Raw genomic sequence first — 15,597 nt, 5'->3', positions numbered from 1 at the left:
CCATACACAGATATATAGTTAGGGAAAGGAGTAATATTTTAATAATGTATTAGCTATTTGTGGATGCTTTTCTTTGATTCCATACCAAACTCAGGTAGTTTCTTTTCAATTTTGTTTTCAAATCAGCTTTATTTAAATGTAATTTATGATAGAATAAAATATATTGTTTTAGATATACAGTTCTTTTTTATTGTTGTTTTTAAATGTATGGACCTTTTTTATTTGTTTATTTATATGTGGTGTTGAGAATCGAATCCAGTGCCTCACACATGCTAGGCAAGTGCTTTACCACTGAGCCCCATAGCCTCAGCCCCTAGATACACAATTCTATAAGTATAGTGACCCTTAAAGTAAAAAAAGTATGAGTTCACCTTTGTACTCCCCTCACAAATTATTTTGAATATTTTAGTTACTTGCTTTCCCAGCTAAGATTAAACATAGTTTCTTTAAAGTTAGTTGGTTTGGTATCACTGATGAACTTTCCATCCCTTGATTTGTCTTACACATTGGATTTACTTATAAATGCTTTTGTAACAGTACCCATAATTCATTTAGAAAATATTCTCAACTATATAGACCTTCTAGAGATTAGTGCATTTCATTATTCACTCTTTAAAGGAGACCTTTGGGGGCTGGGGGTGTAGCTCAGTGGTAGAGCGCTCGCCTCGCACGTGAGAGACCCTGTCCATTTTTTTTTCTTGAGGTAACAGTTTTACTTGGTTTACTTTTAAGAACTTATCTGCCAGATACCCAAGTATGAATTTGTATATTGTATAGTCATACAAGGGCTTTTTCTTGAGGCAACCATTATGCTTTGCTGTGCAGCAGAATTGCGTTTGCCTAGTTCCTATTTTGTCACAGGTATTGAAAAGAAGTCTATTCAGTGTTTGAAAATTAATACAATTAATAGTATCTGCTGCTTTTCATCAAGGATATTCTTAAATGAAATGAAACTGGTGTTGTCCAGAGAAATTTTGTGATGTCTGAGATTATTGTGGTTATTTTTATACTTAAAGTCCAGGGATTAACCTGGAAACATAAATCTAAAATTATAATACTGGGAAGACAGTAAATTGTTGACATTTTAGGAATACCTGAAGTTGCTATCTCGGGAGACAAACTCTTCTTTTATAATGATAATATAAGATGTTATAGTAAGTTGTTGTTTTATTATCTTATAGGTGCTATACTTGGTAGATCAGAAACTCAGGAGTGTCTTTTCTTTAATGCTAATTGGGAAAGAGACAGAACCAATCAAACTGGTGTTGAACCCTGTTATGGTGACAAAGATAAACGGCGACATTGTTTTGCTACCTGGAAGAATATTTCTGGTTCCATTGAAATAGTGAAACAAGGTTGTTGGCTGGATGATATCAACTGCTATGACAGGTGAGAACATACTTTATTTTCTTTGAAAGTGTTGAGTAATTTTCCTGCACCTGTTCCCACCCTTTGAAATAAGATCAGTGTATAGATTGTCACATGAATTTTTCTTGCTTTTTAAATATGGAATTTTGAAGACCATTATAATATGCTCTAATGACAAGATATGTATTTTAAAGTAATAAACATGGTATCTTTATGACGTTTTATTCTTGATATATTTTGAATATTCTATCCAGTAATGAGACCTCTTAAGGAAAAATCATTTCATTGCCCACGTCAGAATTATGAACTTTTATGCCAATTTTAAGGAAAAAGTACTTTTAAAATTGCTTTATAAGAGTATATCTGTTGAAAAATATCCTCAAGGAGACTAAACCTTAATTGTAGTATTTAATTTCCTTTCAGTTTTCTTCTTTATGTATTTGGAAGAAATTGATCTTATTACATCCCACCCTACTTTTTTCTTGCTACATAGGCCTTTGTTCTTTACCCCAAGAGACATTTTAAGTTGACATTCAGAATTACAGCAGAATTAACGTAGTTCTCTTAGGAAGCTACATTTTATTTAAAAGATCTTTTATAAATTGTTCAGCACTGGAAGTAAAATATAGTGGTCATGTTATTGACTGCCTTTGATATTTCTCTAAGAAGTTGGGTAGATACTGAGCCACAGAATTTCCATTACAGCAGAAAGTAAATGATGCCATTTATACTGAACCTGATATCTACTTTCAGGAGCATCAATTGATTACCTGTGATCTCTAATCAGCTAGTCATATGTGACTAATAACAACATACATTGAATAAACCCTGAAAATTGGACTAGTTTCACATTTCATGACAAATTAAAGTGCAGTTATTTTGGTATATTTTTAGTGATTAGGGTATCCTTGTAAGTCTGAATTTTCCAAGGATTATTTTTTTACACTTCACATGTTTTAGCAGTATTTCTGATTATTAGTCTGTCTGCTACCAAAAGTAGTCAAGTGATAAGACCTATTATGAAAGGTAAATAGGAGGGATTTGGGAAACTTTCTTTTAATTAGTTTAGATCAGAGATTTCTTTCTGGGGGGAGGTGGAGAGTAAAAACTGTTTCCTACCTAAAACCAGCATTTCAACATGTGAGACTCAATGTTGAAATGAGTTGTGAGCCATTCACTGAAAGTCTGTGGAGTGCTTCATTATTCAGTGCAAATACATGCTCTCTTAGAGTGATAATTACTACACTAGCTTTGTTTGGGGAGGTTAAATGCTAATAGAGAAGTATGTGAGTTTTTTTAATGCTCTAAATCTGATTGAAAAAAATTTAGTAAGGATGGTAAAAGAAGTAAGAGAAAAGAAGAAAGATTCAAGCAGTGTCCAAATGTGGAAGAAAATAAAGAAAAATGAAATTGGATGGCGAAAAGTAATTTTCTTGAACTAATTCAGCTAGGTGTTTAATCATGTTAATCTCCTATAACTTGAGGTATGAATCTGAATATTAATTTTTAAACTTGTACATTTCTTCTTATACATTGTTAAAACTTAGATTTATCTCTTTACTTTATACTAAATAGGTATTAGTATAGATTATAATTTAAAATTTGATTTTGTTAAAACTATCTTCTTGAAATTTCTGGAACTTTTCCCTTAATAGTTAAATTTAACTTTATTTTTCTTACAGCGATCACAAAGATTCAGTTTATTTAAAAGGGTGATTCTTTTTTACTTAAATATATATAGCTATTTCTTGGTAGTTGATTAGGGGTTGTTCTAGAGGATAAATCCACGTCTTTTCAGTGACTTAGGTCCCATTGACTGCCTCCCCCTTTTCTTCTTAATTCCATTTAATTCTTAGCAATTTGAGTTACTAGGTCCTATATGTTTGTTATTGTATATTTGTTCATTACTTGATGCTTAACCCAGTCTTGCTCATTGTGTTCTGAAAACAAATCTATTACTATTAAAAATGACAATATTAATTCCCAAAGCTAGTTTGGATTTCTGATTTTGAAATATGCTTATACAATAGTTATATGTATGTGTGTATACTTATTATTATTCCTTATTATACACATACATACACAGATTTATATGAAGTTTTTAGTTTTTAATATTCATAAAAATGGGAAAGCTATATTTCCAGTGAGCAAAAGCACTGCTAGCCTGAATTTTCTCATTGACTTATGTTGTTCTTCAAGCTTTTCTAATAATTAACAAAAGAAAGAAAAAAGATGCTTGGCATAGATTATTTATTAAAAACTGTATTAAAGCACTGGTCTCAAGGAATTCATGTGAATGTCATAAATTCAGCTGTTTTTGTCTGTTTCCTGATGAGATTTAGTAATAGCAGTCTAGGATACTTTTGGCTTTTAGGAAATGATAATTAGTCTGTATAATAAATGTGTACCAATAAAAATTTTTTTAAAAAATGTGATTCTCAAATATTAATAAAAATCTTGAAGTTGAGTATAAGTGACTCATTTATTATTTATCTCTTAGAATATTGATTTTGATTATTTCTCTTCTGTTTGTAGGACTGATTGTATAGAAAAAAAAGACAGTCCTGAAGTCTACTTTTGTTGCTGTGAGGGCAATATGTGTAATGAAAAATTTTCTTATTTTCCGGAGATGGAAGTCACACAGCGTAAGTTCATAGGGAAAATACATAAGATTGTTCAGCATGTAGACTGAAAACAAAGAATATTTGTGTTGATAGGATACTTCTGTTTCCTCATATTCTATTTTTTTCAAATATTTGACACTATGATAAATATTGTAGAATTTTATAGACCAAATCTGAGTTGTTTTTTCCTTCCCCTTTCTACAGCCACTTCAAATCCAGTTGCACCTAAGCCACCCTATTACAACATTCTGCTCTATTCCTTGGTGCCACTTATGTTAATTGCGGGGATTGTCATATGTGCATTTTGGGTATACAGGCATCACAAGATGGCCTACCCTCCTGTACTTGTTCCAACTCAAGTAAGTTATTGCGCTATACTTTGTACTACTTAAAATTTTATATTTTAAAGAAATATTACTGTGGTAAAACTAAATAACAAATTATTTTCTTTTTGAGTTAATTTTTGAATGTTTATTGTCATGAGAACTACAGCTTATTTTACAAACATTAATTTGCTATGTTCTAAACTTTTCTCAAAAGTTGAGGTAGAGTAGAATGGGGGGTATTCCTATTCCTATTTTCTCTGTATAATTAATGTGTATGAATAACATTTTTTAAAATTTGATTTTCAAATATTAATTTTGATTTTCAAATGTTCATTAATTATTTGCAAGAATTTTGCTTTCATTCTAATATGTGTAAGTAGGAGGTACACCCTACTTTCTTCTTGAGGATTAATTAATGGTAGAGAAGAAGTGTCATCATAACCCTTTTTTTCTTTTCCAACCTCTTCTCTATTCTTAAATCTCTGGGCCTTTTTCAATACTACTGTCCAAACATTAGGATGGACCCAGGAAGATAACCAAGAAAGTATGAAAAAGAAGTATCATAATTTAGGAACATATCTCCATAAAAAGTGTTTTAGGGGGAGGGGAGGAGCAGAAGAGCAACATTTCTCATCATGTGTTCATGTGTTACTGGTAGTTCAAAAAAATTTTTTTTCCCAACATACAAAGTATCTGTTGAAGACTAAAAACTTTTTTTTTTTTTTAACGCTCTTGTTTCTTACTCACCTTACCCTAAATATTTCTTGAAATAGAGATGTGATTGGTAATCAGATTAAATGCATTACATTTTCCTCATTCTCTAACATGTAGGACAATTGACACTGGTCTAGTGCCTTACAAGAACTTTTTATGGAGGTAATTTAATGTTCTACAGGCCCAGGAAAGCTGAAAACTTTTGGTTATACTTGCTTGAGACATCTCTCTAAATTCTAGTTTTTATTGAGTTTCTTTTAACTCTTAAGATCAGATTACTATGGCCTTCTTGATCTCTTGGTTTAACTTTGTTTTTGTAATACCAGTAGGATTAATGGTTAAAACTTGATAGAAGAAAATGGTAAAGTCCTATAATTTAATGACCATAACAACTTCTTCCCTTTAAGCTTTATTTACGTAACACACTTCTTTCTTAGTACTTGCAGCAATCTGTTAGTATTAGATCATTGATCTCCATAACCTTTGGAAGATATGTATATGGAGAAGTAAACCCAAAGGTAAAATAAAATACATTGTTCAATAAATTGGATAAACAATATTTTATGTAATATTATGTAATAAAACATAAACAATATTTTATGTATGTAAATAACTGAAACATTTTAACTTTTAAACAGTAGTGGCTACATTTGGATTTATTAAAAATCATTTGTAAAAAGTGTTTTAAAGTAAAAAATTTTAGTACCTAATGTATATAATTTACTCCAGATAACCATAGGGTGCACTTTGTCTTTGTCAGTAGAAACTTTAAACTTTTGTTTTAGTACCTAAATTTAGAAGAGTATTCAATATTATAGTAGTTTTCTGAATTTACCATAGATTTGTGATGTGATATAAATAAACTAGAACCCACATTTAAATAAATTTGTTAAGGTTTTTATAGAAAGAATTTTAAAAAGATAATATAATCCTATATTAGTTTATATCCAATATAGATATAAAGTTGTAGTTAAGACTTTTTTTTATAAAGGACTTGTTAATCTATATCAGATCACTTTATTTAGAAATACTAATTAATTCAAGAGTTCCTTTTTTTAAAAGGAACAATGCATGGGGCATGGTGGAACAAGCCCATAACCCCAGCAGCTCAGGAGTCTGAAGCAGGAGAATTAAGATCTCAACGCCAGCCTCAGCAAAAGCAAGGTGCTCAGCAACTCAATGAGACCCTGTCTCTAAATAAAATACAGAGGGTTGGGGATGTGGCTTAGTGGTTGTGTGCTCCGGGATTCAAACCCAATATCTCCCCCCACCACCAAAAAAGGAAGATACCATAAGAACCTGGATCATATAAGAATATCTGTCTCTGAACCGTTTAGATATTTGTTGCAATTACTAATGTTATCGTACACATTTATTTAGTACTTGGATTGCTGTTATAAATTTATATGAATTGCAGAAAAAAATTAGAAATACAGATTTAGTGATATAGTAACCTGAAGAAAAATGCAAGATGAGCCTGACTTTATGCTTTCTTGCTGCATAAACCATGGAAAAGAGGCATTGCCATTGATGTGGAATTTCGCTTTCATCACCTCTCACTGTCTCTGAAACAGTATGGTTTATGCAAACTGTAGTTCTGTAAGAGTGTTCAGTAGCCATCCTGTGACAAAAGGCTTACCTTTTATTTAAAAATAATTAATGATAATTTGATTTACATAAGATGTAAATGTGTGTTCTGGGGTGCCATTATTATTATACATAAATACATAAATTATAATATAAAAAGCATTTAAAGAAAAAGTTTTTCAATAATTTCCAGATTGCAATACTAGTGTATAAGGATTATATTTGGGATTTGTTAGAAAATATAATTTCCTGGATGATACCCTGGAAAATATGGAATGTGGTCTGTGAAATTATTTTTTCAGTAAGTTTCCCAGGTGAATCTTGTGACCAGCCAGATATGGAAAGCACTTATTTAATCTTACTTCACAGGACCAAATATGTAGTGTAAGTTCCAATTTTATAGATAGAGAAATTGAGACAGCAAAACTCACAAGTGTTAGAGTTGGAATGTGAACCAAGAACCCTCTGATACTGAAGCTTTGTTTCTATTGCTGATTCAGTTCTGCCTGTCTTTAGAAAGCAGATGCTTCTGGTATTTCACATAATTCAACATCTCCTGCCATCTCAGAATCATTGTATAGGATAAATTATTTTTCTACTTTTGGATATTGAATAGTTTGTCTAAGTACCAAAACAAGCAGTAACATTATCTCACATTAACATTATCTCAAGCACACCCCCCCCCCCCCCGAGAGAGAGAGAGAGAGAGAGAGAGAGAGAGAGAGAGAGAGAGAAAGAAAGAGAAAGAAATGTATTTTCCATTTAAAAAATTGTTTTAGGGCCTGGGATTGTGGCTCACAGGAGAGTGCTTGCCTCGCATGCGTGAGGCACTGGGTTTGATCCTCAGCACCACATAAAAATAAAATATATTGTGTCTACCTATAATTAAAAAATATTAAAAAAAATAAAAAATTGTTTTAGCATTGGGCTTGGTAGCAGAGGCCTATAATCCCAGTGGCTCAGGAGGCTGAGGCAGGAGGATTATGAGTTCAAAGCCAGCCTCAGCAATTTAGTGAGGGCCAAAGCAACTCAGCAAGACTCTGTCTCTAAATAAAATACAAAAAAGGGTTGAGGATGTGGCTCAGTGGTTAAGTGTCCTTGGGTTCAAAGTTCAAACCCTGTTGGAAAAATAGTCCCCAAAATTACTATTTTGAAGGGTTAAGAGGTAGGTAGGAGAGGAATACTGAATGTATGGTATTAAGGTGTCTTTATGAATTTTACCCCACATTCATGTATATCCAGTGTAATTTCAAGACTATTTGAGAAAAGATTTTAACATTTTTGCCATGGATTATTGGAGTATTCTTCTTCCAAATTCTTTAAATGTTTTACCACAATGACCAAATTTGTTGTTACTTTCTTAGGGAAATTTCTCAAATCCTTGGTTAGCGAAATGAGATTGATCAAATTATGTGCATGTGTGAATATGACATAATGAATCCCACTATTACATATAATTATACCAATAAAAATATCTTGGCTAAAGACTATTTTGTGAATAAAGTAGTCTGTTGTTAGGAATTGGTGGCATCATAATTAATAAAACTGTTATGATATTTAAATGGTAGGATTCTTTAAGACATCGGGTTGTTTAGATTTTTTTTTTTCTGGTTTCATTAGTATTTTTATCTTGAAGAAGTGATACAGGGATATAAATACTTTAAAAACATGGTTCTTTTAATTATGATTTTTAGTAACCAACAAAAATCATTCTAAAACAAATCTAGCATAATTAAAAGAACAGAAAAAGCATTTTGTTATTTTTTTAAAAAATTGAAGCCATGCTTCTTTATGATGGATAACTACTGTTGTTTCTACCACTATTTAATTTCTTCCCAATTACACTGGATGAAAGCCCTGTAGACAACTATTTCTGACTTTGGCCTTGTTGTTTATTAAATCCTATTCCTTCACCTTTTCTTCCTTACTGATCCTATTGTGGTTCAGGACATTTTTACATCTGTGGTTGTGATTAATTCTGTATCTTATAGTTGGTTTTCTTGTTTTCATTTATCTTCCTTCATCTGTACTATTGTTAGAATAGCATTTTACATGTTTGATTATGTTGTTTCTGTGTTTAAAAATATTTGATAACGCCCGGTGATCCACTATAAAGGATATAAAATTTGAGCATAACATGTGTCTTGTACTCTGCCTTGTGGTTCTTTCTTCCCACTACATCCTAGAACATTCATCATATGTATCTGAATTGTTTTGATTATGTACCATCCTTGAAAAAATGGACAAAATAGTGGTCAAGTCATTTTCTGTTTTCTGCAATTCGGATGAATTATGTTGGGAAGGGCTTATAGCAATTTGTGTTCATATTCCATTCTTCTGTTAGATTGTAAGCTCCTTAAAGACTGAGTATATATTGTAATTACTGCTATATTTTACACAGGTGTTTGTGTGTAATCACCATTCTGTAAGTGCTGAATTAGTGAATTGAATTTGTTGTTTGTAGAGTTATACCAAGATGTTAATAAAATATTCCAGTATTTTTTTCTTCAATTGTACGTTTTGTGCTTTAGGATTTTGCCTTGAGATAAATCTTGAAGTCATATTTTTGGAGGGATTTTAAAGAAGTTGAAATATTCCAGCTTTTATAAGAGAATGAGACTGAAACTTTCCGTCAATTTGTGTTATCCAGGTTACTTTTTTTTTTGCCTGTGCTGAAACTATCTTTCCACATATAGGAAGCTGTTCTTATAAAATGTAGTGAGTAAACTGAATGTAAAAATATAAAACTGTTTGCATTGCTTTCATGACTATATGTGAGTTTAAGTTTCCTGCTTATAAGATTTATATTTGTGCTAATAAAAAACACCACTTGATAAGAAAATTAACTTTAGGAGCTAGAAATGATCCCCTTTTAACAGGATATGATGTTAGCCACTTGTTCATTTTTTTAAGGCTATATAATTAGCACTTTATTATTGCAGAGTTAATAGTTATAAAAATGATACCAGCCTCTTTAGTCCTTGCATCATGGCATTTAAATAGGTGTTAGTTTGATAAGAAGTAAGGACTTTCTGATGTTTGGGATCCCTGAGTTGGACTGGAAAATAATCCTGTTGACCTTAATATTAAAGTAATAATAGGTTGTCATTTTATGCTATGCCAAATTAGTACCCACTGAGAAACTAAGTCATCTGTGAAAGTACTTTGTAGAAGTTTTTCTCTTGATAATGGGTCTCTGTTTAGATCCATTTAGAATTAATAAGACATGGAATGGGTAGGATAACATTTTTTAAGTCAATTTGAAAAAATATGCTGTTTCCTTATTTGGGAGGATGCAGGGGAAATATATTAAATTTTATTTTATAACAAAATAGTTATTATAGTATTCATAGAAGCACATCTTGAAGTCATAAGTTGATGCTAAATAGTTGGAGTTAATTAATACATATCTATTCTCTTGCTTTTTCTTTCTTTTGCCTTCTCCCTCTCTTTTAAAACTCTCTTCTACTTAAAATACTACTTATGAATACATGTTTGTTGTATCAAGATAAATTATTTAGAAAGAGGTGTGTAAAAAAAGAGAATGATTTGCTCCTCCTTTTTCCCTTTTCTCTCACTTTCCTGAAAATAATCAGTTTATAACAGCTTGGTGAATATCCTTCTGTACTTTCTGTAACCTCACTTGAGAATATAGTTTATTCCTCTTTTATCAATTATAAAATATTTTTCTAAAATTGAATTATTTTAACAGTATACAGAAGATATATTGTTATGTGTAATCTATCTAATTTGATTAAATGATGTATTTTTAAGTGAAATTTAGTGGAGTGTTTTGGTATGGTCAGGAAATATCAAAACTGTGTGTGTGTGTGTGTGTGTGAGAAACGGTGTACATTTAAGGTGCACAATGTGATATTTTTATCAGCTTGGAGTTTTTTTTCTTTTTTTGCCATATGCCTAAGAGATAGTACAGGGCTGTTATGTCATGTTTTTCCTTCTGTGTTCCACTATGGTATATGATTACTTTTGTATTGATAACCTAAATTATAGCTTTCTTTAAAATATACTTCTAATTGTGAGCAGTGTCATAAACTATTCATAAATATGTCCCTTGAGAAAATATTACTTTCATTGGGCATATATAATTTATTCTACTTAAAAATACTTAGAGGCTGAGTGTGGTGACACATACCCATAATACCAGCAACTTGGGAGACTAAGGTAGGAGGGTTGCAAGTTTTGAGGCCAGCTACAGCAACTTAGAAAGGTCTTAAGCAACTTAGTGAGATTCTTACTCAAAGTAAAAGGGCTGAGGATGTGGCTCAGTAATAAAGTGTCCCTGGGTTCAATTCTCAGCTATTCCACCCCCAACCCACAAGTGCTCAGACAGGGTCACTTGGAGATGGCTAAAATTCTATGTCCCAAAGGAAAAAGGTAGGAAGGGGGAGAAGGGAGAAAAATGTAGTTTTATTAATAGCTTAGAGCAGTTTAAAATTAACCAAAGCAACTTATTTCTAAAAGTGATTTTCATTTAATTTTTTTTAACAATACCTTTATTCTATTTATTTAATTTTATGTGGTGCTGAGGATTGAACCCAGGGCCTCACACATACTAGGCAAGCACTTTACCACTGAGCTATAGCCTCTGCCCTCCATTTATATTTCAAAATCTTGAATTAATTTTTCCCTTTGGAAATGGGAACCATGCATAGGGACCAGAGCATATAATTTATCTTTTTTCTTACCTGACAAAAAAGAGATGGTAATTAGGAGGAAGTGAGTTTGCTTTTTCTCTGTAGTCTTCATTTCCTAGACCTCATCTTAGACTTGTTCCTTCATGCTAGCTATTTCATTGTTGTCATTTTTTTTTTTTAATTTGAGAAAATAGAATTGAAAAACTCCATTTAGTAAAACAACTGTTATGGAAGCTTTGTGGATTAGTATCTAAGTAAACTAAAAACAGGTTGATTGGTTGATTACTTTGCAGCTCAGAAATGAAGGGCAAAGATTATGAAAGGAGTTGCATTAGTCATTTTATAAGAAAAGTATGAAGGAAAAAATGTCTGAGTCCAGTTCTGTAGTGATTGGGAGGAAAACATTGGGGTGCTTTGCTAATGTTAAGTGCTCAAATAACTGTTAGCTGTTATTTCCAACAGAGTAGCAACTTCAGAATTGAACCCAAGCTGAGTGTGGTGGCTCATATCTATAATCCCATCTGCAAGAGGATCTCTAGTTCAAAGCCAGCCTTAACAATTTAGTGAGGTTCTAAAGCAACTCAGCAAGACTCAGACTCTAAATAAAAAAAAATTATATATATATATGTGTGTGTGTGTGTGTGTGTGTGTGTGTGTGTGTGTGTATATATATATATATATATATTACCTGGTTAAAAAAAAATTGAACTCAAAAGGAATCATTTTTATTGAAACTATCATTGATATATATCAAAGTTAATACTTGGAATTTTGTGTAATAAAATAGTTCATTTTGAATTCTGTATAACACAGTATACAAAGCACTTTATACCTGTTAATTCATTTAATCTTTAAATACCCCATGAAATAGGTTCTGTTTAATCAAGTTCATAAAGAAAATTAAGGCACATATAGATGAATTGTTTAGAGTCCCCGACCCTGTGGCAAAGCCTGGGCATTTAATTCTAAGTATTGAGGTTCATTGATTGAATTACTTATAAATGACTTATTTCAATAAATAATTTGATAGGGTCTATAAAAAATTCAAGTAGGATAAAGGGATAAGTTTATGTAATTTACATTTAAAACAATTTCTGTTTCAAGTATATATAGCCTTGTAGATAAACAACCATTTTACCCACAACACAATTTATTTGTGTACAACATCATCCTTTTCCTTTTCTTCATCTTAATCTGCAGGATACAAATTCTAAAATAAATGAAATTTCTTCTGTAGTCAGTCAGAAACCTGATGCTTTTGACCAATAATCAAAAGGAGAAATGGGCATGCCTTCGTTTCTTTCTGACTTTTCATCCCAGTTCTGTCTGCTCTGAAGTGCTAACCACTTTGTAGGGAACTTTTCCAGAATCCTTGTCTCATCCATGTTAATTTTTGCTTTGCTTTCAGGAGGAGCAAGGTGAAAGAAACTGTAGGAAGTGGGATTCATTACAAAGGAATATGGAAGATCTAATTAGATAGAATCATGGCTGTGCATTTAAAAATATCAGTATTATTGAATCTGTAATTGTATATTTGCCTTTTCTAGCTCAGAAATGTTTGCCCTGATACACTGGGTTATTTTATTTCTATCTGCTTGACGATAGGCTTTTAAAAAATGAACAATTGTAGAATTTCTTAAAATGTAAAATAATTAGATAATAAAGAGGAGACATTTAAATTCTTTTTTGATAGTCCCAACAGGTTATTGAGTGAGGTGTACAAAAAAAAAAAAAAGGAAAAATTTATATATGTATATAGATAGAGCTATAGATATCTTGGAATAGATTAAATAGTAAATAAAAGAATATTTATAGTACATAATCATGTAAACATATATATAGTATATAAGCAAAAATCTTTGTTTCTGGAAAGATTTCTTTGTATTTCATACCTGCATATCTTAACTCCTAAATAACTCACTTCTATATCTTCAAACACTTACCACTCCGAAACTTGGTTTTCAATAAATGGAAATAATTGCCCATTTGTTAGAATAAGGTGAATATGTAGTCCCAAAATTGTTTTCACTTCATCTGCATCCTTCCAGTTCTTACTCCATTACTTGAGAGTGTGCTCAGGGAAATCTTATTTCACCTGCCTGTGAAAGTCAGGTATCTTTTTATAGATGCTTAAGGTTCTGAATTCCTTTGTATTGCTGTTAGTTTATAATTATGTATTTAGTGTGAATCATTGGTAAGTCTCTCTACTCTGGACTGCTGTAAGCTTCACGAGGGTCGGGGTAGTCAGTACCTGACAGACAAGGTGCTCATTAAACAGTTTTTGAAATGATGAATGAAGAAATACTCTTTATTTTTTTCTGATGTTTGGCACTAATTTTTTTCCCATTTAAGGGATGAGCAGCAAGTCTCTTTCTAATTCCCCAAACTAATTACTTGACATTAATGTGCTGATTTTATTTTTGCTGTTACCTAGAGTTGTAGAAAATAATACTCAAAGCTATATTTTTAAATTTGTGAATCCAGCTCGTTTGTTTGGTTACTTTTTAATCTGTATATTTAAGTGATTTTTTTTTTATTTTAACTTGTTATTTTGTCACATAGGATATATTTTAAGGACTGTTGTTGGTGGCTTTTGTTTAGTGTGGGTCATTTTTGTTATCTTGATGTTTATTTGGAAATATATTAAGCAAATATACATTTTTATAAAAAATCTCTTTGTGTATTTCAGTGAGTTTGTTGTTATTTTTGGATTCTGTCATGATCCTTTTTGTCACATTGAGCTCTGTTCTTGTTTTCACTCATTTAAGCTTTGGTCATTTTATAACTTATTCTAATGTTTATTTATTAGGAATAATATAAGCAGAGATATCCTTTTTGGTAAGATGTAAGGATAGCACCTATTTGCACTGTGTTTGTACAGTGGTGTCTTTATTTCTGAAAGCACCTGTACTAAAGCAAGATCTGAGTGATCCTTGAACCTTGGGAATCTGTAGTTATACAGATGGCATGGCTTTCAAGGGATGAATTTTTCTCTGGAATACTGATAAGATGTTTTAATGGTGGGATTAACTCAGCCTTTTGGATGAATTATGAATAGTTCTGAATCATTATCACAGAAAGAATATTAAGAAGGAAGAAAAACTGGCTAAGCAGCCGGTAAAGATAAAGGAGTTATCAGTTATTTTTTGTGCTATTTTTCTCTGTAGAAATGTTGTAGAAATATTGGAAACTGGGGAATATAACCATCTATTGGGAATAATTCTCAGCAACAATGTTTCTCTCAATTTTAAATTCAAGTCCTTACCTATTTGGGGATGACTAGAAAAATGAAAATCTTGTTCTCTGTTAGCAGTCGACTGGCCTCAGATTGTGAGACGTGTGTGTGGAACATTCCCAAGGCCACTACTACTTATCCAATTATTGAATGTTTCCAAATTTAAAGTTAGTATTATACTTAAATAAAAATTTGAACTGCTGATATATTATCAGTTTGTGTGGATTAACTCATTTAAACTCTATTTTAATTAGGACTCACTTTAATTTCTTTGCCTTTATGTGTCTGGAAAGTAGGTTAAAGTCAGGCTTGGTCTGTCACTGTTTTACTTAATTCTGGTGATTTGTTTTACCTGTCTTATTATTATTATTATTTTTTTACCAGTGTAGTATGTTGTACATAGTCATAGACACCAGAAACATTTTTCTCTTACTGCTGTGATCCTACTTTCTTCCATGAAAAAGGAGTGGGGCAATTCACTCAGTAGAAGTAGGAGATTCTAAAAATTCTTAAGACAACCCAGAAAATATAATCAGAGGAGAGATTCTAGCTCTATAGAAATTTCTTTAGGGCTGCTAGCTAGATTTTGTTAAAAGCAATACTGCCCTCTGGTGTCCAGAAGCCAGTTCTCCTTCATATCATTTTGAGTTAAAATGCTTGTTTTAGTCTTAAAGTGTAGACTCTAGGTACTTTTCAAAAAATCAGTAGTAATTATTTAAGACTTGGTTTAGTTCACTTGCTAGCTTGGAGTATGTTGGGTGAGATAACTTCGTATTGTTCTAGAGTCAATAATTTGTTTACTACCTCTCATCTGATAGGTAAAATCCAAGTGGTCCTTTTGTTTTTGTTTTTGAATTTTTTTTGATATTACTTTCCTCTGTTCATAAGGAAAGTAGTTCCCAAAATTCATTTAAAGATATAATACATTGGATCACTGCCAACTTTTTAAAAGCTAAATCATTATTCTCTTTCCTTTTGTAACTGATGTGTCATTTTTCATCTCATTCTGAATATGAATCGTAATTTCTTTTGCCTGTGTTTTTTCTTCACAAGCACGCCTTTCATATAATGATAGAGGTAAGATGCAT

The 15,597-nt window shown here is 31.6% G+C and overlaps 1 protein-coding gene across 5 annotated transcripts in view; it reads left to right on the top strand.

Annotated features, from left to right (window-relative positions):
* The window catches only part of Acvr2a (activin A receptor type 2A), a 79,136-nt gene that overhangs the window by 43,423 nt on the left and 20,116 nt on the right, over positions 1–15,597 (top strand). For all 5 annotated transcript variants that reach the window (XM_027937962.3, XM_071619195.1, XM_071619196.1 and 2 more), the window contains 3 exons: positions 1,182–1,389; positions 3,904–4,013; positions 4,197–4,351. In XM_027937962.3, the coding sequence (XP_027793763.1) occupies positions 1,182–1,389; positions 3,904–4,013; positions 4,197–4,351 (473 nt within the window). The remainder of the gene's footprint in view (positions 1–1,181; positions 1,390–3,903; positions 4,014–4,196; positions 4,352–15,597) is intronic.

The sequence above is a fragment of the Marmota flaviventris genome, chromosome 11, assembly GCF_047511675.1.
Source record: "Marmota flaviventris isolate mMarFla1 chromosome 11, mMarFla1.hap1, whole genome shotgun sequence".
NCBI classification, from domain to species: Eukaryota; Metazoa; Chordata; class Mammalia; order Rodentia; family Sciuridae; genus Marmota; species Marmota flaviventris.
Note: the sequence above shows the minus strand (reverse complement) of the source record. Positions and strands in the feature narration are given on the sequence as shown.